Source organism: Orbicella franksi, chromosome 4 (genome assembly GCF_964199315.1).
Source record: "Orbicella franksi chromosome 4, jaOrbFran1.1, whole genome shotgun sequence".
NCBI lineage: Eukaryota > Metazoa > Cnidaria > Anthozoa > Scleractinia > Merulinidae > Orbicella > Orbicella franksi.
Genome location: NC_138148.1, coordinates 20,337,275 through 20,363,353, shown reverse-complemented (window position 1 = coordinate 20,363,353; position 26,079 = coordinate 20,337,275). Strand labels below are relative to the sequence as shown.

General features: G+C 37.8%; 2 protein-coding genes across 3 annotated transcripts; both read left to right on the top strand.

Annotated features, from left to right (window-relative positions):
• The first annotated feature begins 11 nt into the window (after positions 1 to 11).
• On the top strand, positions 12 to 20,833 carry LOC145483659 (structure-specific endonuclease subunit MUS81-like). 2 transcript variants are annotated; one of them, XM_081462199.1, is made up of 18 exons: positions 12 to 241; positions 5,755 to 5,827; positions 6,468 to 6,530; positions 7,364 to 7,488; positions 10,179 to 10,274; positions 10,948 to 11,028; positions 14,173 to 14,261; positions 14,936 to 15,223; positions 15,692 to 15,741; positions 16,359 to 16,457; positions 17,121 to 17,198; positions 17,312 to 17,424; positions 17,611 to 17,727; positions 17,896 to 17,991; positions 18,276 to 18,401; positions 19,230 to 19,333; positions 19,953 to 20,036; positions 20,427 to 20,833. In XM_081462199.1, exons 1-18 carry the CDS (start codon positions 128 to 130, stop codon positions 20,488 to 20,490), a joined length of 1,860 nt encoding a protein of 619 aa, XP_081318325.1. In that variant the 5' UTR covers positions 12 to 127; the 3' UTR covers positions 20,491 to 20,833. The 2 variants fall into 2 exon arrangements, with proteins under 2 accessions (XP_081318325.1, XP_081318324.1); XM_081462198.1 differs by having other exon boundaries at positions 10,948 to 11,046.
• A 713-nt stretch (positions 20,834 to 21,546) lies between these two features.
• On the top strand, positions 21,547 to 26,042 carry LOC145483661 (uncharacterized). The gene is made up of 2 exons (XM_081462201.1): positions 21,547 to 22,841; positions 24,983 to 26,042. Exons 1-2 carry the CDS (start codon positions 21,627 to 21,629, stop codon positions 25,016 to 25,018), a joined length of 1,251 nt encoding a protein of 416 aa, XP_081318327.1. The 5' UTR covers positions 21,547 to 21,626; the 3' UTR covers positions 25,019 to 26,042.
• The last annotated feature ends 37 nt before the right edge of the window (positions 26,043 to 26,079 follow it).

The window sequence follows — 26,079 nt, the reverse complement described above, 5'->3', positions numbered from 1 at the left end:
GAGCCTGACGTCAGCGGTTTTATCATGGCAAGATCAAAGATGGCGGGCAAATTGATCTGATAAACCTCTCTCTTCTTCTGATGAATTCCTTCGTCGACTGATAATCTTTAACTGCTGTCCTCTCCACATGCATCGCAAAAAGCAGCGGGAATGCCCCAACCCACTTTTCTTGAAGTGGTTGGAGGAGTGGCGAGATGAGGCGAAGCAGAAAAACTCCAAGCTGCAGTACACCTACGCCAAGGTGAGAGGCGTAAACCACAAACACACCACGTACACGAGAGCGTGAACGTAATTTGCCTCAATACAAAAGGGAGAATTGAGATGAAGCGAGAACAACGAGTCGCACTATTTTTTATTATAATTCTTATTATGTTATATTTTGGTAAATAATTACAAAGATTCATTTGACTGAAAAGAAGGTGAGTTAAGCTTATGTTTTTATGTAGATTTGTTAGAAAATGTTTAGCCTTGTTTGTAATTTAAGAAATACTGAACAGTAAATTTTTCCCCTATCAACTTGGAAAGAGTTGACAGAAGGCACAGAAGATTTTACTGATGGATGTACATAAAAGTAAAGCTTGACTGAATGCTTTGTTAGCCAGTTAGGGCTGATTTAGGACTGATTTAGGCAGTACAAGTTTGCCAGGTAATATCATGGGTGACAAATAATTAACTAAAAAAAAATTCAGCGTTAATTTTTAATTTCACATGCAAATTGCTAGGACAATATTTGGCACAAAATTTCTCGATGCAATAAACAAGTCAAAGGTTGTGTTTTTGCAAGGACAATGTTGGCGCGATAAATTTGGAAAAGTCCGGAAATGCAGTGAAAATAGTGCATCTTGTGTTAAGTGGGTTAAAAATAAATGCTGCTTTCACCAGAAAAAACGAGTGATTATCTAGCCCGTATGACTGGAAATTCACGCCAAGTTATAGTACTACCTTGCGAGATGGTATAACTTGTCCTGGTAAAGTCACAGCCAATCACAATGTGCATAGTGACAGATACCTGCCAAATATGCTGGTAATATTATTTACCAGATGCTTGTATCACCGTTTAATATAGAACTTTTAAAACTACGGACGAGTTCACAGTCCTCATTTATTTTTATTTGCCATTCCTACCACCCCGTTAGATTCTCCAGTTCCTTGGCCAGGACCTAGTATGTCATACCAAGTGTGTCACAGTGTCACTGTGCGGAACGAGTTCCTGCATTACAACATTTTGTCACGTCTTCCACATTTCTAGGGACATTGACCACATCCCCTGAAAGAAATGCCTTCTCCTTTCCGTAAATATAGTGAAAATCAATGCAAGAGAAGTCATTAAATGCGCTTCCTCTTTCAGCCGTTTTTGAACGTTGCGTGCTTTTGTAATTTGAATCGCCTGGTCAGCGGGTTAAATTCTAGGTTAAATGCCCTAGTGAAAAACAGAAGTCACATTTAACTAGAGAATGTTGGTCTGTAAACAAACACCTAGAGAGAATGTTCAGCTAGTTAATCAGCCTATTGAAAATGCAACCAACAAACCACAATTGTAGCAGTTTTACAGTAATTTGTCACCTATGATTTGGAAAGGTAATCAAGTGTAACTAAAAAAGAGCTCTATAGATTTGGCATCAAAAACGACAGTGAATGCCTATATTGTGGAGAACAAGATTTGATAGATCATACCTTTTCAGACTGTCTTTTTACTAAAGATTTCTTGTCAAAAGTAGTGCAATGGTTCAACAACTGTAATAACTCTTCGTTCAAACCGTCAAATCAAGAATTTTTATTTGGGATTTTTTCCAATCCTGCCAATAAAGAACCACTGAAAAAATTTAACTATACCATGCTTTTTGCTCGCTATTTTATCTATACAAATAAGTTACACAATAATTCTCTTCTCAACACAGATTTTGTCAGCAAAATCTCCTCTAAGTACAGGCTAGAAAATTTAGATTAAAATTTACATGCAATGATGCTCCAGATTTGGTCTACTCTGGTTAAGTCATCATGATTATTATTAAATCTCTCTTTATTTTTATTTACTATAGCTTATAAATGTATTAATTTTGCAACTGTTAAAATTGTAGTTTATTGCATTGTACTGTATATAGGTTTATGTGTATCAATAAAGAATGTATTTTCACAAAAAAAAAAAAGAAAAATACTTAAGAAAGTAAGAAGTAATTTTGCAAGTATAGTCCCTTGCCTAAAGGCTCGAGAAATTATTAAAATTTTGACAAAATGCAAGTGAAATTATTTCTAATTTCACTCATCACCATTTGAGTGCTTCATATATATCAATAAAGATAACTAAAAATAACTGAAAATAATTAAGCAATAGACCACAAGTTTTTATGGTTTATAGGCTGATAAACCATGCGGGATGTTGGGAGAACATGAGAAGAATTCGTAAATCACGAGCTGCAGGCGAGTGATTAATGAATTCTTCGAGTGTCCTTCCAAAATAGCAAGTGGTTTTTCATGCCTCTAAACCATAAAAACATGTGGTCTATTGCTTTGCATTTATATAATAATTTAGAAGACACGCAGAATTTCCATGAGTTTACTGGCACAATAAACCATAGCTGATCGACCAAGCAGAGCATGCGTATTCATGTAATTATTATATAACTGGTGATAGCATATATAGCTAGAAGGAGTTAGAGCAGTTGGGGATGAAATAGTTTACTTGGGTCATAAACTTTTTTTGGTGGTAATTCCACTGACCAGGGTATGTATTTTGCTAGAGGGGTGACATTTGTCTTTGCTTGACCATTGTGAACAAAATGGCTGTCAAAGGGATGAACTGATTTTTCATGTTTGGAGTCCAACAAGTGATAACAACAACAACAACAACAACAACAACCATTCTCCTCAATTCTCTTGATCCCAAATTAAAGACTATTTGGTATACAACAACAGTGGGTGCATAATTTGTAACCATTAACTGCTTTGACAGCGGTTCTTAATTGAAACCTTGCCAAAAGTCATGTGCAAGGGTTTCACGCTTCGGAAGTGTTTTTCTTCTGTGAGTTATTTCAAATTTCCATACCATCTCATTTTCTTATAATTATAATTATTATTACTTTTATGGCTTGAGCATTTAAATGTTGCAATACGTATATAAACGCAAACCATCTGTTGGTAGCTTGGAAGAAAGAAAAAGGTCCCACATCAGGGTTCAAACTGCTTACCTTTGAACTCGCCAACTTCAGATTACCTGGCTGAAACCTTACCACTTTGCCAAGCTGCAACTGATGAATAATGACTATTATTCAAAAAAAAAGGCAGGAAGGTTGAACTTGTGGATTTGCATACTTCACTTGTCATGATGTCTCAATGGCCAATAGCATGGGGAAAGTTGAGCTGATGAGTTCACCTCTCCCTCCTGAGAAAAATATTTATAAGCTCTCAATTAGCCATAAACTGCTGATTGATTGATGACCGCTGTGGGGAAAAATGATTTGCAAACACAGCAAGCCTACAGTGGGCAACTACGGATTCAAATGGCAGCTGTTTCCTGCTTTACTCAGTTTTCTCACCGAATGACCTGTGTTCCTGGCCATGTTATCTATTCATGCATATTTTTATATGCAGGATGGGTTTTTATTATTATCTCTCAGTTAGTACTCACACTGTGATTGGTTAATTTAATGGGCTCTACTCTCCTGTACGGCTGGCTAAAATTTAAAGTTGTTTTTGTTGCCAAACTGTTCAGTGGTTTATTGCCAAGTGTTCTTAACTTTTATAGCAAGTAAAAGTTTAAAACTTTCTTTCACTCTAAATTGTGTATTAAAGTGTGCTAACGACTCAAAAACAATTTCAAATTACCTCTTTTTGCTTTTGACATGCTTCAGAAGTTCGAAGCAGTTCCTGGTGAATAGAAATCGTTCCCGAACCCGCCAGGCCCACAATAGAGATATAAATATCTTACTAACCTCGTCTTCTTGGCCCGTACTTTAAGTTAGGGATCCTCGTTTTTTCCCCTTCGATTTATGGCCAGCACTTTGCGCGCTTGGACCGTGAATCAATGGGAAAAAACTTGGTCTGTAACTTACAGTACAGCCCTTGCACTGGGTTAGTAAGAGGTGTTTCTTTTTCATTGTCCACTGAGGTCAGAAGATTGCTTGGAGCATACTCGTAAAAGTTATCTGACAAAGCAGATGGCTTGCAGTGCTAAAACCTTTAGTGATTCACCCTTTTGGTCAGTTTGGACCTGCTCTTGTTTTGTTATCCAGCTCTTGTCTTGTCTTAATATCCTCTGTTTCAAGGAATTTTTTTAGTGTGATGAAGAAATGAAGATGTTAATTTGGAACAAATCAAGTCCTAACGACAGAAACATTGATATCCGAATAGCCCTTGAATCACTAGGGTAATTCTAAAGGTGGGGAGACGAAAAATAACATGTGGATCTGGTCTCATTTGATAGATATTAGGTTGCTTATCATTAATATGATTTATTTGCTTAAGTTATATACATAGAGGAAAAATATATCAATTAAATATCTTTAAATACTTTAACTAAGTCACTGCAAATGGTAACATAAAATTCTCTGGGTATATTTTGAAAACCAAAATTGCGACAACAGTGCCATTAGTATCCTTGACAGCCCTCCTCAGACTGGAATAGCAATTTTTAATTACATTCTAAATAGCTTGAATGTGTTTTGTACTCAACCAAAACTAATCAAGTGTTGAATAGGGTACCCACATATTTTTTAAAGTTAAATGAGTTGTTGAATACGATGATGAACAATTTTGAGTGAAAGCTTGTAGCATGCAGGGTCCTGTCTTCATGGCTACATGTACATGTAAGGTAAGGTAGGTAAAGTCTGCGTACAAGCCAAGTGGCCCATCAGGCCGGAGCTTATCCCGGTTTCTGTAGCATGAAGCGACTAGGAGTATTTCTACTCCCCCCTGGATGGGATGCTAGTCCATCGCAGGGTTACCCCCAGCATTAAGTTCGCCGGTACCCATTTATACACCTGGGTGGAGAGAGGCACTGTGAGAGTAAAGTGTCTTGCCCAAGAACACAACACAATGTCCCCGGCCAGGGCTCGAACCCGGACCGCTCGATCCAGAGACGAGCGCACTAACCATGAGGCCACCGCACCTCCCTACATGTACATGTAGGTAAATAATACTTTAAAACGTGTGGCAACAAAGGCAGTTTAAATAATTAATAATTATGACTAAACAAGTAGTGGTAAATTAAGAAACATTGTCAGAAGTAGATCAGATAAAACAAGTAGATGGATTAATGAATATAGGAACTATTTTCTTGAAAGTAGTGAGATAGATACACACAACTAAATATACACAAGTAGGTATGCAGGAAAAAAATTTATTAGTGGGAAATGGATTTCAGTTTAAGCTTGCTATGTTTGTGCTATGACCAGATAAATTGTCAAAACAGTTGGCAAACTGAGGGAGACAATTTTGAGATTATGATAATAAAGTGGATTGACTTCTGCTTGAGATGCACCTGAACTAGAGGGTTATATAGGTGCTTTGCTCTGATGAAAGGCTGAAATGCTTGAAGTGTCAGCTTTGCTTACTAGCTATATGTGGGTAGTTAACCTTAATCGACTTCAAGTTGATAAAAAGCTAAGTACAGTGTATGTACATGTACATGTAGCTACTCTATATAAATGTGAGAAAGTGTGAGTGTGTAAAAGTTTAACTTTCACTACTTGTTAAGTGTGGATTATTCATGGTGTAGTGTTTGGTTGTGACCATTAAAATATGACTTTGCTTCCCCAGGCTGCTGCAGCCGTGAAGAAGTACCCATTACCTTTGAGCAGTGGAGAAGAGGCAATGATTCTTGATAACATTGGCAAGTATTTAGAACTACAATGTCTAACATGTAACCCAAAGATGCCAGTGCCATCTAGAACTTACTAGCCATGTTGCCTTTGCTGCCTGCAAACACCCGTTCTTCATTCAGCTCCCATTTTAGAACTACACACACTACAAAACATTCATTGCAGTGGTACATTAAATTTGATTCTTGATTCTTAACCTAACCACCAGATTTTTGTGAGGTACCTGGCCCTTAACAAAATGCTGCATTATGATCTTTTCAGATCCTCAAAGAACTTGTAGAATCTTGCAAAGATCTTTGAGGTCCACGTCAAGTCCCTGCAAAGATCCTTGTGAATTAATGTTTTACACCAACCTGAAGAATGTTTGCAGGATCTTGAAGAATTTGCAGGTTCCTGTAGGATATAGCATTTCCAAAAGGATCCTTTGGCATTTTACAGAATCTTATATATGTTCTTTCTTGTATTACTTACATTCATGTAAGACTCTAGTAAGGCCCCATGTTTTTAGGATCCTGCATTGTGTATTTATAAGAGGCCCATGTACGTAATATAAACAGAGGTAGGATTTCAACCAGGCTAGGAGAACTTAAATAATCTTATGTTCATTTGGCTGTAAGTAATTTTTTTTGGTATTCAATATTGTTATCGTAGGTGGAATGATTGCTCGAAGGCTAGATGAAGCCATGGCAAAGCATGATGCCAGAAACCAACAAGGTATGAAGCAAGATTTTGTTATTGAGATTGGTAGAAATATGACAGAAATATTAATTGATCAATGATATTTTATCCTTGTTGAAATGCAAGGTAATGTCTAAGATCTCCTGTCAGGTTTTTGAACACCTGATGCTTGAACATTGTTAGTAGTGAAAGTGGCAAAAGTTCAATTGAGGCCTTACACTACTGTACAATGATTTGAAAATCGTTTAAAAAATCCAAGCTTTCGCCAATCTACAGCATCATCAGGGATGATTGTTGGTAGTGTTGATGTTAATACGATTGCTATACACACAGTCCCAGTACATGTATCTCAGTAAGTCAACAAAGAATTCAAAGTTCCTGGTACACTGTACTTACACTCTGCAGTGTTCAGGTGATAGGTATGATAGTGTTCTTGAAATAATTTTTTTTTTTTATGGAAGAAGGATTAGTAATAGAGCTCCAGTGGCCCAAAGGGCTGCCAAGCAGAGCATCACACTCATTCGTGAAAGAAAAGGAAACCCATGAATACATTTTCTCGTGGTTATCATGATTAGCGGTATTGCTTGTGGGCGTGTACGCGTCACAATGACGAAGACGAAGTCGTGCAACATGGCAGCCATACTCCAGCTAATGTGTTGACCAAGACATGCAGCCTTGGTTTACAGCGTACATCTTTGATATTGGACATCTATGTTATGGTTAATAGACACCTGTCAAAAAAAAGGTATAAGCTATCACTGAAGAGAACTTAAATTAAGTTCTTTTTTTTAATAGATTTTATGTGTGATAACAATTACTTGTAGCTTTCTATTATTTATATTAAGGTGAAATAAATTTATGACTTTCAGAGGATGTCAAGTGTGATCAAATACATGTAGAGGAGTATTCTAGAGATATGAATCCCATCATGGACTCACTAAGTGTGCCACCTCCACCACTGGACAATGAAAACATTGAACAGGCACCTCCAAAGGTATGTGTAATGTAGAAAAAACATAATACATAGATTTAGCCAAGCCTAAAAGCGGAACTCCTGATTGCAATAACTGACCACAAAGGAAAACGAGAATGATTTTTTTCTTGGATCAGAAAATCAAAAAATGATCAATTGTGGGCGTGTAATAATTATTGTTCAGTGTGTGGTTTTGCTATTTTTTCCAGCTAAATTTTTAACAAACTATACCCAATAAGTCTCACCAAGGTTGTAGAAATTATGTACGCAAGATATCAGGGATGATTGTGCAAGGAATATGTCAGAAGAAAAGTCAACAACGTGCCAGGGGTTAATTTGCGTTGAAATTTTGCCCTTGCGAGTACTCTCTTCTTCTCCCCCAGAGAAATAACCTCACTTGAGCCCTCGATCCAATCGGAAAACCAGTAACTGGTCAGCGGTCGACTTAAAAAAAAAAAACATCCAACCTCGATGAGCTCTAAACCCGAGCCCGCGATATGGTAATGTGATACTGGTCAGGAGATAACTTGTTGTGACAGCTGTCAATTAACAATGGTGTGAATACCCAAAATCATAGGATGCTGGTGTAGCTATGGTAATGGTGTTACTCTCTTAGTTTTCAAGGTATTGGTGTACAGATGTACGGACGTACAGACAGTCACGTGACAACCAAAATTTTTTAGATCGATGGATTACCAAATTTTCTAAGGTATGGGGCTCTGCTTGTGCACCTTTGGCACGCAGGAGCTCCGCTAATAAACCACTAATTAAAAGAATCGTGTTTGACATTTAGAAAATCAGCTTCTATGGACAAGTAACTGGTTCTTATTCTCTAGTGGTGGTTTTACGTCAAAATTGTTGCTTAACTCCCCATGAAATATAACACACACCTTCCAATATTGGTCATACTGTAAATGACCTAATTGTCACGGGCATCTGTTAAATAGATGCTTCAATGCAATTTGGGGGCATTTTTTTAGATAGAGATGTTATTAACTTTTAAAACATTGAACTGAAACTGTAACAAAAATATGGAAATGTGATAACAGGAATTAAAGTGCTCCATTAAGGCTGGTTTTCGCTAGGGTACATGTATAAGCCTAAGCAGATGCAATGGTAAGATCTTGGTGATTACTGTACATGTAGTGCCTTTTGTCAGGCAAATTTCCTAACTAAAGACTGTCTGCGTATGTCACTTATGCTAATTGCCTATAATCTGCTGAATGAAAACCAGCATAACCTAGAACAGAGCACTGTGTATGCAACTGCTCCAATCCTACAGGCCTAACAAGGTTTGCCTTGCCTAAAACACTGCCCTCGGGAGGCAATTGAATGTAGTTCAAATGTAGTGGTACATTACTGGTTACTAGTAAGACAAATGACACTTAGGTGTTGGCCTGGTACATGCCCTTTCCACTGTAGAGCTGTCAAGAGCAATAGCTGGTTTCTTGCTGCTTTGGAGATGAATTCCCTCTCAGTTTAAGTAGTACAGAGATAAAGCACACCACAGAGCACTCTGACATATAATGGAGCAGGAAGTGATTTGCAAACCTTTTTACGTGTTATTTTATGTGATTAAGGGGCTTCTCCTTAACTACCAATTGCTCAATGACATGAATTTGTTGCTAAGGAAGGTTTGTAACTTTCATGTTTTGAATTAAACCAGACCTCCTAAGGATAAGCTTTTTGCACAGTTTTGTTTCAAATCACAGCCATATTTGACCAGTCATGTGACCAGAATAGAAAAAACCCTAAAACTTAAAGGGCATCTAATCCGAAAATTTAAATCAGTACCAATAGATTAAGAAAGTCCATGTGCTTAATGATACATATGTGTTTTATGAATCTCGCATTTTTGTAAAAGTTATGAGGTAATAAACCCCCATATTATTTTTATTATTATTATAAGTAATATTACTTATACTATCAGAAAATGTACTCCAAGCGTTGTAACATAGACGAGTTTGTTATAAAGGTAGAACAAAAGCTGATCATTGAAAGTCATCTGAAGAGAAAGATTTTTGCATGAGATGCCTCTGACTTTAATGCATTCTATACATATCTTATGTTATATGGTGACTATGTAAGTAAGATAGTGCTTGACTTGTAATTTTATTTTAAGTATGTTCATAGTAATTTTATGTTGTTGTAACTAATAAAAATATCTTTTTGTTTCTGCAAAAAAAAAAAAACACCCGTATTAACAGACTTTCTATAGTAGCTTTCTTCTTTTAAGTGTAAACAGTAATTCCATTTGACTTGTATGATTATAAAGAAGGCCAAGTCATTTCTGATTCATAACAAAAAATTGGAACTCTCCCTCTTTTCTTCCAAGTTTAAGAGATTTAAACTTCCAATGTGCAGTTTGAGACTTGCACTATTTATGCACTCTTTTTTTCAGAGCAAATGTCCCCTCATACAGAATTCACCACTTAGCACTGCAAAACACTCCAAAATAGCTTAATTTCCTCTAAGTATTGCACTCAGCAATCCCTTAGCAACTGCTATAAATCTGTAGTTACAGTAAGAAGGACCCCCTTTAAGTTAATAGTACATGTTTATCTTGAAATAGCTGTTTGACTACCAAATTTGTATATCTTATTCAGATGCTCATTACATTGCTGATCATTTAAAACTCAATGAAAGAATTTATTGTAATTTAATTGTTAGTTACCGGTAATTGAATTTCTTTCAATGGTGGTCTATTTCAGAGAAAGCAACCCAGGAAAAAAGTTGCCCATGAATATGTCCCAGCTTACAGATCAGGGCCATATGCACTGATGTTGACACTGTACCAGCAAAGTCAGGTTAGAATCAGTGGAATTTCTAGGGTAGCAGAACTGCCCTTTTTATTAGTACATGAAATAATTAAATGTAACTTTCTGCAGTTTGTTGCACTGGGGATTGGATGTATTTACCACTTGATTGGTAGGTAGGTCAAGTCTGCAAACAAGCCAAGTGGCTCATCAGGCCAGAGCTTATCCCAGTTTCTGTAGCATGAAGCGACTAGGAGTTTTTGTACTCTCGCCTGAATGGGATGCTAGTCCATCGCAGGGCTACCCCTCAACATTGAATTTGCCGGTACCCATTTTCACACCTGGCCGGAGAGAGGTACTGTGAGAGATAAGTGTCGTGGCCAAGAACAGAACATAATGTCCCTGACCAGGGCTTGAACCCAGACCGCTTGATGCGGAGATGACCGCACTAACCACGAGACCACCACACCTCCCATACTACTTGACTGAGTCAGATTTATCTATCTTGTAGGTCTGGTGGGATTCCAACTTCACTCAAAGACATTTGGGATGTTCATCAGTGTTTGCATGGGTTATGTCACATACAAGTCATTCAAAAATAAACAATTAAAACAGTAAATCGTACCTTCGTGAACATTGTAAGGAACATAGTCTGTTCACTGGGTATCTGCCAACAGTGTGCACATTCTAAGTTTGCTCCTGATTCAATGTTTTTTCTTTGTAGAGGATCAACTATCGAGGATACATGACAAGAGCTGAGCTGCAAAAGGAAGCACAGCCACTTTGTGATGTATCATTCACAATGGTAATGACTGATTCTAAGGTTATTTGTAGCTTTTATCAAATTGAAATACAGTGTAAAGAGAGCAGAATCAAACAAGTTGTTTTATTCTCATGGAAGTATGCACTGGCAGAAGAGACCAGAAATGACATGCATTCTTAACAGAATGGAGTGCTCAAAAATTGGCATCTGAAATACATGTAGTCTGGGGGTGTGTGGGGAAAAGACTGGCTGAACATCTGCTTGATAACTTATCTATGTTCAAGAAAAGGATATAAAAGATCATTAGTTCAAAAGGAGGAGTACCTGCATTATAGATCTTTAAGGCTGTTTTGTTTTGTATTATTTCTTTCTTTTGTAGCGTCTATTTACACTACATTCCTTCTATTCTATAGGAATACCAAATGTTCTAGTACACAACTTATTTAGTGTGTGTTGTGTTGTATGTGTGTGTATGTGGCTACCTACTTAAACTTGTATTAACGCATCTGTAGACCTGGCTGCCTGCCCTTTTTTAACTCTCTTGTTATTTCAAGAAGCCAGACCCCTAACTCTATTAATATATAACTTTGTAAAATATTTTTATTGTTGTTGTTCTGTTGCAAAACAGAGATATCTACAGAGCTTGTTCAGGGGACTGTCTTGGGGTTAGGTGTGTGTTGCTCTTCTGAAATATCCCAGCAGACATTCAATCAAAAAATAAGTGGCTAGTCATCACCCTCAACATCCCATGAATGTACTTGTACTTTATTGTGAATATAATCGTTGGATGTTGTCCTTCAGTAGTATTTTAAATAAAACTGACAAAAGTTCAATTGAGGCCTTAAACTACTGTAAAATTGATGTGAAAATCTTTTTAAAAAATCTTTTAAAAATCCAAGCTTTCACGGATCCACGGATCCACAGCATCATCAATTGAACTTTTGTCAGTTTTACTTTATTGTGCTGTTTGTTTTGAAGTTTAAGCTTAACCAGTCACATTAAGAATGTACTTACTCTAAGTTGTATCACATTGATCAAACTGGATTTTCCATCTCTTGAGTTGCCAGTGATTGCAATGTTCACTTTGATGTCTCCATCTTTCCAATTTCATCTGAGAAAATTCCTCAATACCAATTTGTAAAAGACAGTTCTGATCCACACTTTTTTTATATAGCACAGACATTAAAAAGCAAAAGAAAAAATAATGTTAAAATTAAAGTTCTCTATTTACCTGTCCACACTAAAACAATAAAGCTTCATATTACAACCTCTCTTTAGGGGTGGTTTTTAAAAGATTTCAATTTGATGGAATCAATATGTTTTCCATTCAGAGTTTCCAAAATCAATGCTTTTTGAAATGTGGATGGACCATAGTTTTTTGACAAACGGTTTGAAAGCCCTGTATACTGTGTTTTTTTGGAGAGAGGAGGGGACTGAAAACAGATCACTTGTGACTTGTATAATGAGTGCAAGGAGATGAAAGGTTACTAAGTTGAAACACAAAGGCAATCAATATTTTCATAGCTTGCATTGGTGATGCCTTGTCTCTTTCAGAGTGTGAGATAATGCTTTCACTTACCAATGTCTCCTTGGAAAAAAATTTGTACAATTATTTCTCCTTTCATGATTCTAATTTTGAAACAAGCCACAATGACTTCTATTTCATCTGGCTATGACATTGTGAAACATATCCATGGAACAAAAGTGTTTGAACCCGTCAAGAGAACTTACTTGTATCTGTAACACTCAATGCGGGCGAATGTACCACAGATCAAGCTTTTGTGTTGCGTTGACAGTCGCGGGGAAGATTTATTTCTGTGCTTGGCGGGGAGTGGTGAGTCACGCAAGAGGCTTCTTGTGTGAGTCACACAAGACAGCAGAATAAAAATATAGGAAGTTGAAGGGAGTTAAATCTCATTGGTCCTTTCAAAGGCTCTCGTAGTTTTCTTGTCGTCTACAGAGATTGCTGCCCATTTGCTGGATAGGGGGTAAAACACGGGGTAGGCCATGACTTAGGCTATGGGGTAGACCTTGGCCAACTGGTGTCAAAGGACAAAAATGAAATAAGTAAAACAGGCGAATATGGATCCAGAAGATCCATACGCAGAACGGATACTTTGAAATCTACGGGGTTTGATTTCGAAATTCGAATAAAAATGTATCTCACAAGCGATGTTTGAGGCAAAATTGTTTGTAAGGAAATGTATACACCTCGCGTATGACTGGAATTATTTTGAATGTTATTCAATGTAGAAGTAGATAGGTCTAGATAGCTACAAGCTGATTCCGGATGAGTAGGGCTAATCTGGAGAACTGCAGACCACGGAACCGAAGAACCGTGGAACCTATATTTCCAATATAACAGGCCACAATATTATTAGAAATTTACTTTGCATCTCTAAGTTTCTAACAAGCCGTAACAATCACTAATGGGACGCCACTATCTAGAAACAATACGTAACAATAATGACTTAACATACTTGTTTGTTGTTGTCCTCAGAGAACTGCTATCTTTGAGATTTCCTTTACTCATATATGTTATTGAACTAGCGTGAGTTAATATCCGTCGAGCTAATTTTTGTGCAGATTAATGGACCGATCTGCAGGCGAGGTTTATAAACTTCCAAAAAATGAACGAGGCCGAACAAGCTAGTTTAACAAAGAATTTATTATAATTGCTCTTTTACAATAATTGTTCTGCTCATAAATTACGGCATCAATTCTCGGTGTGCGCGCGCCAAAGTTAAGCATATATTTGCATTTTTCAGGCCGCTTTCGAGAAAGTTTAACTGAAATCATCCTCCAGGCATAAAGGAAAAATACATTTCTACTTAAGGAGAAACTGTTTTCTTTTGTGCAATGTTTTGGGAAAGTAACTCGCCGAAACTATTTCTGAGTGGACCATCTTTACTGGCGGGTACGTATTGCAAAACTCGGACCGCTCAGGGAACCACTTAAAATTGTCCTTTTCATCATGGACCAATTTGCCATAAAATAACAAAGTAATATTAATTTGTATATCACACAAAATGACATAATATATTATAACAGTACCTTGATCAATGTTCAGTACGTTTAACTCGATATATACTTCTCTCAGTTCTCTGGCAAGTGTGGAGAAAACTGTATCTTGCTTGGAATTATGTATAGAGACTTTCATGTTAACTGTCTTATTTTAATTTGAAGCCTGACCCAGGAAGTCATTACACAGCTTGGTCGTCTATGTCAACTCTGACCAGGAAAGGCTTTATTATCAAGACAAACAATCCAGCCAGGTAAATCTTAGTAGCTAGGGCATTTTCACTGACGTGTTTTGTTAATACTAGACCGTTTGATATTTACTCTTATGGTCTGTCAACGTATGTAGGTGCTTGGACTTAAACTACTTTATAACTGATGAGAAAAAGAGTTTTTGTTAAACGGAACTATACATATAATTTCAGAATATTTTGTATCTTAATGTTTCTAATACCTTAGTAATGATGGAAAGCTACTGTTATCATTGCATTTTATAACAACTGGTCAGGTTATGAGCAAATTATCAACTACACGTTCAGATATCATCTTGATGTATCTCTCAATTCTCAAAACCAACTTTTTAAAAGTGAGGAGAATGAGTATTTTGAAGTGAGGGACTGAAAAAGTAAATCTAACCGACAAAAAGACAAGGTTGGGCTGCAGAAAGAGACTTCAACATATTCAGCTTCTGTGCATTAAAGAGAGATAACAGGATACATAGAAAATAGATGTTTCTGGTTTTGGAATTATTAATGTAATGCCAGTCTGAAGGACTTTTTATTGGTCTTGCATCTTCAGCCAACTAAAAAACTCCATTGTAGTTACTTCTAAGGACTGCTGAACACGCCTTTCTTTACGTGCTGGCTATGTCTCTGAAGCTGTGAAGGCATAGAATGAGGTCAATTGAAGATTTCCTCTTTGCTGTTTGTAGATATTCCATAACAGATGAGGGCCGTAAATTAGCTGAGAAGCTGGAGACTGTAACAGGAGACAGTTTGTCACCAGGCTCAACAGGCACTGCTGCACCCATCCCCAGTGGCTCAGTTAAATCTCCATCACATGCCTCAATTGATTTAACATCTGATAGGAACTTGGATAGTAATTATTTATCTGCTGCAGATGTATCCAGGGATTTTAAACGTTGTATCGAAAAAGTCTCAAGTAACCATGACAAATTTACAAGGATAACAGAAAGAGAAGAGGAATTTAAACCTGCAAGGTGTGGACTTGGGAGAACCTATTTTGAAAGTGGAATCAATTACTTGCCTTTGCCGTGCAATTGTTGCAAAGTTTGCTAGGAAATTGCATTTTATTGCCTCATCGCAAGTTTTTATTAAGAAATAGAAAACATGTACCCTGTTTCTATCAAATTTTAGTTGAAATCTGCCAGCATTCTATCACGAATGGCGTTCTGTGATTGGCTACGCTACTCACCATCTATTCTGTTATTGATAGTGAGTAGCGTAGCATTGTGCGGTTGTTAGCAAACTGGCGGTTGCTTCTTTGCGTTTTCGAAGTGTCTGTAAGAGGATTTAGATAAAGTTTTGAACGACTAGTATATTTATACTAAAACAATTAGATTATTCGTTCTCAATTTCTATCGCGCGATAGAAATCTCGAGCTCATAATTCGCGCTGTCCCAAACTTTGATATAAATCAATATTAAGTGGTCTGTTTTGTTTTTTAGAATTCTAGAAGATGATTTGAGCTTCACTCCTGATTTTGTCCTTAGACCAGGTTTGTCTATATTAGGAGACGATAATGGGTATAATTGACTGATTGACACTGGAAGGTCCACTGCAAGGTTTTTAACCAATAAAAATCGTACGATTTTTCAATTTTTTCCTGCAGCTTTACAATAGACTTTTGGTGCTTTTTTTTGGACCCACCTTTGATGCTTTGTATGAAACCATCCCTTTTTGAACACCTGCTCTCGAGGACGTCAAATGTTTCTACAATCTTAGCACAAAAACACTAAAACACCTGTGGAAACCATCAAAATTGAAAAATGCAGTCAGACCTCTGGGTACAGATACCTCTGATACGGATACCTGCCCACTAACAATTTCTAAACTCCAGCCGGTTTTGCTATCACTTTTAATGACCTGATTGCATTGATTGTAAATTGTTATGTCATGTTTGACAGATGACTTAAAGGGAATCCTGAAAGTACTTCTTAACAAAAGCAAAAAAGTATCTATTCCAGAAATTGTCAAATTTAAGATAAACCCATCTGTAGAATTGTTCATAATGAATTCTATACAATGAAATGACTGAAAGCTAGGGTGTCGCTACTAATACATAATAAGGAAGAAATTTGACAAAAGACTTAAGTATGTTCTGTCTTCTCTCAGGAACGTTCGATATTGTTTTGTGTGTTGATGTAAACGAGACAACAACAGGGCAGGCCAAGTCAAGAAAAGATGCTCTTATACCAGAACTGAAGAATAATGGTGTGTGATTAATCACCATAACTTATTGTCAAATGTTGACATTGAATTGCCGATTTAATCAAAGCTGGAACAAAATTCGCGAATCTGATTGGCTATCAATAGGCCCGATTTTAGCCCAAGTAGAACAGTGTACGTGTCATGCTTGTAACTCGACAGTGTAATTGGACGGTGTGTGTTGCTTGTAACTGGACAGTACGCGTCATTTTACGCACGCTCTTTCTTGGACAGATATACTTGAATAGATTCCTTTTCCTGTGCAGATTGGTCAAAACACACTCAGCTGTTAACATTTTTAATTTTTATCAAGACGACCGATGAATATGGTCCTCAAATTGTTTTACAGGTTGGTTAATTAATTGGTAGCAGGACGTCGTGATCAACAAATCGGACACCCGCTTCGCGGTGGTTCGCTTTTGTGAATCACTCGCATGATTACAGACAGAATTGGACCCCAGTCAGTCCCATTACCATTATAAAGCAGTTTGTCGAAGGTTTACCTCGGAGCCAATCATCCATTCTACAAATTATTTTCTGCATGTTAAGTATAGGGACGAATTGATAGCAACAGTTTTCTTATTACTTTTATTATTTTAGATTCAACTGCCAACTGCTCCTGTGAGAACAAGGCAGATTTGATTTGGCACTTTTGATTTTTTTTCGTAGGAGTGCAATTTGATGTACGCAAACTTCAGCTGGGGGACTTTTTGTGGGTGGCACGTGAAAGAACTGTTCCAACACCAGGTACCATGCAATTTTCTTAGAAGTGGCCACTCAGTGACGCATTGTTGCATTTTGAATCACTGTACTGTAGTTGTCTTTGCGTTTAAGAATCTTCTTTCTTTGTACATATTTAGGTTGTTTGTCGGTACCTGTGGCTCGTGAAGTAGTTCTGGATTATATTATTGAACGCAAGAGGATGGACGATCTCTGTGGCAGTATCATTGATGGTCGTTTCCGTGAACAAAAGGTATTGTGAAGTTTCGACTGTTTTATTGCTTCATTTCATGAAGTTGTGAAATTGCAATTTTTGCGAGAATGAAAGATCAACTGTCATCTGCTGTTGTTGTTCCAACGTAAAATTAGCCTTGGACATATTTGCTGTGATTCTTTCCCTTTTCAAATCGTTTATGCTTTCATTGTTTGTTTGCCATAGTTTCGGCTGCGCCATTGTGGCCTCAGACATCCAATCTACCTGGTGGAGGATTTTGGCTCAATTCAGCACATGAGTCTTCCAGAGAACACATTACTGCAAGCTATTGTTAACACTCAGGTTGGTCAGCAGTTGACTTCATGTTCACCATGCTTGGTTTCTGACCAAGTCATCGCGCTGTCGTTCCTTACCATTATTATTTATCACTAGCGTCCCATCCGCCTTCTTCGTCTATGCAACCATACCAAATCTTGTTTCATGTAACATGTTGTCTTTGATCACCTTTAGGTAGTGGACGGCTTTTTTGTGAAGCGGACATGTGACCTGAAAGAGAGCGTTGCTTACTTAACAGTCATGACTCGATACCTGCAGAGACTTTACTCGGTAAGTCTTCAGTCAAGCCCTTTACTGTGTACCCAAATCTCAAACACACCTCCCGGGATCACCAGATAGAACTTGTCAGTTATGATAATTATATGACTACGAAATCCCCAGAAACAGGCAGTCTACGTAGCAACCGTTATCCGAGTCTTTGCGCAGATAGCTTTTGCAAAGACGGTTTCTGATGGGCAGGTAAGTGAAGATAACGTGGTTTGAATTTTGTCAGGTGTGGAAATGTTCGTTATTTCCATGATTTATATTTTCCTTACTGGCCCATTTCTTCATAGAATAAGACTCTATTTAGCTGTCATCAAGGAGATTTGGAGCAAGCGCCATCCATTGATAGCAGTGGAAACGACAAAGTGTATCTTATGAATTTTGCAGACTTTAACGACGCGACAGTCAAAAACAAGGTAAGGCCAACTAAAAGATTTAGTGAATAGTTTATCTTGGCCTATATGTAACTGCAGTCTAGACAGGACTTTCGAGATATTGTCACCTAACAGTCAGTTTGCTTGCCGGTTGTCTTTACAAAATGAGGAACAAAGAGGAATCCTTTGTTAAACCTTCTTACCCACCCCTCCCCCCCGCTTCGTCCGCCATTATAAAAAGAATCTTATGTGTTGCAACTAAAACTGATAACAAAAGGTAAACAATGAAAATTATCCTTGGCCAGGTGTATCTTGTCCCAGTCGATACTTATTCCTTATTGATACACACTTTAGCCATAATAGACATCGGAATTTGTGTGTCGGATTAATCTAGACCCCAGATCTTGGCGCTTTTCGGAGGGAATCTGGGTCCAATACATGGTCCTTTTTCCTAGCCTATGATCTTTCTAACGCCACGTGCACACTACGCCGGAGAAATTTGAAAACGGCGTTTTCACTCTGAAAGCGTATCAAATGTTTTCCGTCCACAGTCCACACTGCCGGAGAAATTTGAAAACGCAACAATCACCGGTCATTTTGGATTTGTGTTTGAGGAAAACTGGGTCAGGAAAATCACATGATTATCGTGACTTTATCGTTTTCGAAAACCTCCGTTTTCAAAATGTTTTCCCTCTTCACCAAAACGCAAAGCCGACGTATTTAAATTCCTTCGGTTTGAAGAGCGTTTTCGAAAAGCTCCGTTTTCGTGACGGATTAAAGCTGCGTTTTCAAATTTATCCGGCGATTTATTTACAGGGCCTTTAAAGGGCAATAATGTTTTTCCTTTTCTTGCTATTTGATTGTGTGCAGGTGATGACAGTGAGTGAGATATTTGCCAAACAACTTATGCAGCTCAATGGTGTATCTCCTGACAAAGCTGTTGCTATCTTGGAGAAATATTCCACTCCTAAAAGGTGCAGGAAGAATTCCTTTTTCGACAAACATTAAATTTTGTGTTGATCTTGCTGTGTAAAGTTACAGTGAAAACCCACGTGTAAGAACCTTGTGGTTTAAGAACCTGCTGGCAGGAATTTGCCGTTTTAAAACCCAAAAAGATAAGAACCTGTTTAACCAAGCAAGATAGCTCAAGACCAAGCAGGTTCTTAGATGTAATCAGTTGTGTTTATTTATTTTTCTGGTAATCAACAACTATATCTCCTTCGTAGAAATTAAGAACCTAATTAAGAACCTTCTTAGCCTAAATTGCCAATAAGTTCTCCAAAATATACGAACCCATTTTGCCAGACTTAAAAAAGAGTAGGTTCTTACACGCGGGTTGTTACTGTACCTGCTTTTTGAGTGAGGAATTCTGTCCAGAAAACTCCTTCTATATTTTGAGTGGAGATTTTTGTGAATATCCTACAGCTTTAAGATGCCACCCTAACTTGAACTGGAGAAACGTAATTGAATGTGGAGGTTTTTCTGGCATTGTTGAAATGGCCTCTCTGGAATGAAATTCGCAGATATGTAGCTAATGAGAATTAAGGATATATCATGTCTCTGACACATGTTTTGTTATACTTTCATGGCTAGGTTGATAGATGCGTATAAGGCGCAGGAGAGTGTGAAAGACAGGGAATTACTCCTGTCTGCTCTGAAATGTGGCAAGAACCAAAGGTACTTGGCATTCACTTTTTTATGGCAGCGACTTGAATTGTTTGGTAGAAATTGGAGAATCGAGGAAGCAAGAAATCCTAGGATTTATTTCAAAATCCTACTGGATTCCTTAGCAATTGATGAACGTATAACGATAAAAAAGGCAATCACTGTAATATGAGCTTGCCGCTGTAATGATTAGATCCCTTGCATGCAAACTGGTAAGCTCAGGATTACAAGAAAATCGCAAGCGTTCTGATCACACCTGAGCGAATCCCGAGTTATAATAGCACACCGATGATGTTTGTACATGAGATATTGGTCTGCTGCGTTAGGTTTCATTTGCTATCTAGACTCGTTCATTGTTTGTAAAACAACATTCTTTGATCAAATGCATTTCAAATCCTGCAGGACTCTGGGACCCTCTCTCAGTAGACTAATTTATCAATTGTTCTGCTCACCTACGCTGTGCTGAGTTGCTTTGGAGCCGGTAATTAACATTGTGATGATGAAGAATAAACGACTTGTTCATTGTACGCTTCACGATGGACAACTTAGGCGAACAAAAGACAAGAACTAAACAGCCTCAGATGGAAGATGGAAATTCGGCACTCAGTTTTGCTGTGGAAAAAACCTCGATAACTCTCAATGTTGGCATTCGTAGTCGGCTATTTGGTGGATACAAAGGAAGGAAGCTGTACATCACTACAACGTAATAATGTGGGTTACAGTTCCACGTGTAACGAGAATTTTGACGTGAAGTGATATGAATTGATTGAATGTTCATAGTTCTATTGTAATAAATTTGTTAATTTTCCCGGGAAATGTTGTGTCCGTTCAAGAAATAGTGATTTGTTGAGTTTACAACAAATTGCATCGGAATATCTCCGACATATGTTACAACGTTGCAAGCAGTGACCTTATACACCAGCCCCCAGTTGTTGAAAGGCTGGATAACGCTATCTACCGGATAAATCGCTATCCACTGGATAAGTTTTAACAAAACAAACCACGCTATCCACTGGATAGTGATTTATCCGGTGGATGACGTTATCTACCTTTCGAACAACCAGGGCCAGGTTTTAACTCTGCGATGTTGCAGCGTAGTGCTCCAGCCAGAGCTGATTGTCAGTTTGATCAAGGCACCTTGAAACTTTGAAATCAAATTTGCCCGAGCAAGTTGTCCAATTGCGTCTTAGTTTTAACATGTTCGGGTTTCCATTTTTCTAATATGAAACGAAATAATACCACTTCGATGTCAAAATTACAAGCTATGATCGACGGCTGTAAGATTATTTGAAGGCATAAAGTTATTCGAAGTAAACTCCTAGCTTTTGCGTCCTTGTGCGTCAGTCCCTCATCGTCCGTCACTATCGTAAAACTTAGGATCGTTTGCAACTGGCAACTCACAACTCCACAACTATTAAAATACCCGGTTCCGCTGAGAAATGAAACATTTTTTCTAACGTATCAAACTTACTGATAAATCACCGAAAATGTAACTGAAAACTCAGATTTCGGCACCCCCATTCATACCCTCTAACAAGCGGCGGAAACCGAAATAACGTGCCTGTTTTGTTTCACAATCGTTCAGTAACTTGGTATGTTGTTATGGCGTTCGCCAAAGATTATACGGAAGAAATAACCATGGGCTACTATTGTTTCAATTTGGCCTTTGCAATGGCCTTTTTCATATTTGGAACCATCTATTTGAGGCACAGAGACAAAAGGGACCAGCAAAGGAGGGAATGGCGCCAATTTGCGGAAAGAATTTACGGCGAGTACAGCAAACTGAAAGATAAAGATATCCCTCGGAGGATTTCAAAGGTGAAGGACACTTTCGACAAGATTCAGATGAACTCAGCAACTACTGGCCTGGATGTGTTAAGGTACATGCTTGCAGAAGGTAACTACGAGCGCTCCAAGACCACCCAGTTGGAATGTCTTCGCGAAGACCTACAGTCCATATTTCCGTTGTTCAATGTTTGCTCTTCGTTGCTTCTCTTGGGAAAAGTTCCAAAAAATATCAAAGAAGAGCTGACAGATGTGATCAGTGACCTAGGCAAGATGGCAGTGCATTTCTTTAAAGGAAAGCAGCGCAAAATCATTTTGAAATGTCTTGAACATTTTTCGAATGATAGACCGCAGCACGAAACTGAAAGGAGAATAAGGGAGCTGGACGACAACCTTGAAGCAACTGTTCCATATGCGAAAAGCTGCCTAATATTTGGCACCTCGGAAGGCAGCTTACCAGGGCAGCTGTATGTTTTACCTGGGTCGTTCGATTTGGCTGGGTTCCACCACAGCGGAAGAACAACAATGGAACTCGAGAACAGACGTGATTATAGCAAGAGCAGTAATTTTTCACTGTACATAAAAGAAAACAACCCACAAAGAAGTGGTTTAATATCCTTGCAGGACCTTCACAAGGACCTGGAAGATCCAAGGTATCTAGCAGATTTTGCCAGAGAATTACGAAAGAAACAGCCTGTACCACGTCTAAACTTGATTGAAGAGATCACCCATCTTGACACAGATAAACGTGTTGTTGAGAAAGTGTTGCACGAGGTACGTGTTTACATCCACCTGTTACTAAATGGAAGTCAACAACAAGAACAAATTAGAGTTAACGTGACAAGGCTGTGCGAGGTACAGGAAGAAATAACAAAGGTTAGGCCCACTGAGGCTGTAGTTAAAGGAATTTGTGAACGATTTATAGAAGATCTTGAAAGAATTCAGGCAAGCCAATATCACTGTAACAGTGAAGAGTTCTGTGGGAAATTAAACCAATTATGGTGTAAGATGCGGGAAATTCAAATTATACCGGTAAGTGGAAATAAGGGTACCAGTCTTCCTTCCACATCTCAGATGGCAAATCAGCGGCATGAAACCAGTCTGTAGTTTCTTGTGCCAGCATTGCTTGCAAGTGATATCAACTGATGCAAAAACGTATTTTATTTGAGATTAATCTTCAAGTGATGCATCAACAAATGTTAAAAAACAAACTTAAGAAAAATCGAAAGAGTTTCAAGTCCACCACATAATTTTAGTTGGAAGTGTCTGTAATAAATGGCGCAGTGTTCATTTGTCAATGCTCTCATGGAAGCAAGTTATAGAACTTGTCAGAAGAATGTTGCCGCATGAAATGGTCAGAAGATTACAACGTGAGATTTACCAGTTTCTATGAGCATTGAACCATGTTAAACAACAACATTAAATTGGTTGTTAGTGAAACGCGTGACAACGTAACAGGTAATGGTGTAACTGGCGTAACTGCAAGATGAGAAACCTCATGACAGGATTTGTTTTTCTTTTTCTATTTTTTTTTTCTGATGCTGTGGTAATTTTTGTTAAGCAAGAATTGTTATTTTTATCATTCCCAAAAAGAAAAAAAGATCTAACAATACAAAAAGGGTGTATAAAAATGTGGCGGGGCCTGTTTTTGTATTGAGAGAAAATGTATATCAAGTATTAATTAGGGTAAAAGTTTCTTTTAACCACAGGGAGTAGAGGAGCCAAAGTTAACCTTAGCAATTATTATTTTTTAAATGTTATCTTTGTCGCCTCTGCAGTAGTTTCTTGGGATGTCTCATGTCACACAATGCTTCCACAAAAAAATTGCCGAAAAGGAGACTAATCTAACGAAGCCCAGGGTACTAGCAAAGTAAACTTGCATCCCAAGAACAAGGGAAATACATAAAGCTAAAATGCCTATACACAGTTAAAATTACAGTAGGGAATAAACAGCCACTTTTTCGCATCTCATATTGGATTGTGTATGTTAATCCAGTGTTCACTCTATACTATATGGTGCTTAACATCTATCAAGTTACACTGTTTTTTTTTTGAAAATTTAATCAAATCAGTAAAGACTATGGAATTTATTCACAAGTAAATAATTTACCTGTGAATGGTATTTGTAAACAATTCCAATCACAAAGGTAATATTTTGTTTGTTTTTTTTTTGTCTTGATGAAATGAGCACACTGTTACCAATCTGACAACTCCTAGTTATTATGTTACGTACATACATGTACAGATTCTTCCTACTGCTCCTTGTATATCTCTTATAATACTAGTTGGGAGATTTCGTCTACATTTTGAGACCATTTCTCTTTGGTGATCTTTTTCTGAATACTCATAACCTTTTGCTCATTATCATATAAGAAATAGTAAACATGTACCATGGTTATTACCAAGTTATAGATATACGAGTGGACGCTTGGGAGAATGAGAAATGCTTTGGGAACACGAGCCAATAGGCAAGTGTTTCCACAGCTTTTTTGAGTTCTCCTAAACTTCCACAAGTGTTTCTGTAGCTCGATAAACATGGAGAGCACTTTTTCTATTTCTTCTAGAGAATACCTCGACGAAAAAAAGAAAACAACTTTTTTACTTTGATCATAAAAATGTAAATTCTCTTTGCTTGCGCCATCGTTACGTCAACAGATCGTGCTAGGTCTGTGTTTCTATCAAGTTTTAGTATAAATCTACCAGCGTTCTATCATGAATGCAGTTCTCTGATTGGCTACGCTACCCACTATCTATTCTGTGATAGATAGTGAGTAGCGTGGTAGTGTGCCCTTGTTAACAAAATGAAGACCGCTTCTTGGTGTTCTCGAAGTGTTTGTGAAGAGGATTTAGACAAAGTTTTGAATGACTAGTAGATTTATACTAAAACAATTAGATTATTCGCTCTCAACTTCTATGCATAATAGTCGATAAGGGCGCAGCCTGAGTTGACTATCACACGATAGAAATCTCGAACTCATAATCTAATATTTTAATAGACACGATTGTTAATCAATCTGTGCGCATATTTTTGGCTCAGAAGATTGTGCAAACACTTCCAACGTTTTTGTCTTTAAATAAATTAATACTTATTATTACCTAAATGTTGATATTATGATGATGCACATCACGCTAAGCTGGCGCCTTGATAAGTTGGTTACATTTTTCACTAACAGTGGACCCAGTCAAGAGACCATCTTTCATGTCCTTAATTAAACTTGATTTCCATTCCTCTGGGAGTGCATCCTAATCTGCATATCAACAAACAAGGAAGCACGCGCACGTCATGAGGCTGGAGATCAAGACCAGTCCCAAGTAAGCTAATTTTGATATATCAAAATAATGGTCAGTGTAAAACGCAGACTGCAGATCGGGAGTAAAATTCAGTCTGAGGGTAAAATGCAGACTGCAGACTGCAGACTACAGACTTTTTGAGTATATATTGTGTTACTTCCATTATTGAGTGTTAACCGTAAACAGGGTTATCCAGGCTAATCATGACGTAGTGAAAGTTTGCACTCCGGTTAGCCTGAATATCACTCAGGTTAGCCTGAATAACGTTGTGATTAGCCTGTTTACGGTTAGCTCTCAATTATGGAAATGGTAACACGATTCAGTTAAAAAGACTACAGTCTGCAGTCCACATCTTACCCCTGGTCTGCAGTCTGTAGTGTGCTTTGCGTAGTCTGCATTTTACAACGACCGATCAAAATAATTCCAACTTGGCTCTCAGGCATTGGAAAATAAAGCAAAGAAATCAATTCTCATCACTTGACCTCTATGTGATTTCTCATTTTATTCTCCTAATCCTCTAAATTGGCCGACATATTGGACAACACAAACCTTCATTGGTATTACAGCTGACATGCATTATTATCCCGTCTTGGGAAATCATTGCAGGGAATAAACTCCCCTGACTTCCGAAGTGGGCAATCCTGGGAATATTTCACATTGAATGAAGGCAAAACCCCTATTTTCCAAATGTCCAAGGGAAATGAAAATTGGTTGAAACAATCCTCCCTAGGAAAAAAGACGGCAGCTGTACATTTTACCACAATACCATACGAGCCTAATACAGTCCGTAAAGTACACAAAAGCTATATTTTGCAGTATATGTCCATGTGTTATCGATGTTGTGTACGCTGGGTTTGAAGGTTTTAGAACGTTCCTTTACGTTTTTATGAGCGTTGTTTAAGTTTCCGTGCGCTAAGTATTATGGGTAAATGTACCAATCGCCATCTTTTTTCCTACGGTGGATTGGGATTGCACTGCA

Bases quoted from the DNA above. Each gene is read 5' to 3' on its own strand.
- LOC145483659 (XM_081462198.1), top strand. From the start codon at position 128: ATGCATCGCAAAAAGCAGCGGGAATGCCCCAACCCACTTTTCTTGAAG. The intron at 17,199-17,311 runs GTACCATGCAAT...GTACATATTTAG, and splicing joins AAGAACTGTTCCAACACCAG to GTTGTTTGTCGGTACCTGTG. The intron at 18,402-19,229 runs GTAAGGCCAACT...GATTGTGTGCAG, and splicing joins ACGCGACAGTCAAAAACAAG to GTGATGACAGTGAGTGAGAT.
- LOC145483661 (XM_081462201.1), top strand. From the start codon at position 21,627: ATGGCGTTCGCCAAAGATTATACGGAAGAAATAACCATGGGCTACTAT. The intron at 22,842-24,982 runs GTAAGTGGAAAT...TTTCACTAACAG, and splicing joins GGGAAATTCAAATTATACCG to TGGACCCAGTCAAGAGACCA.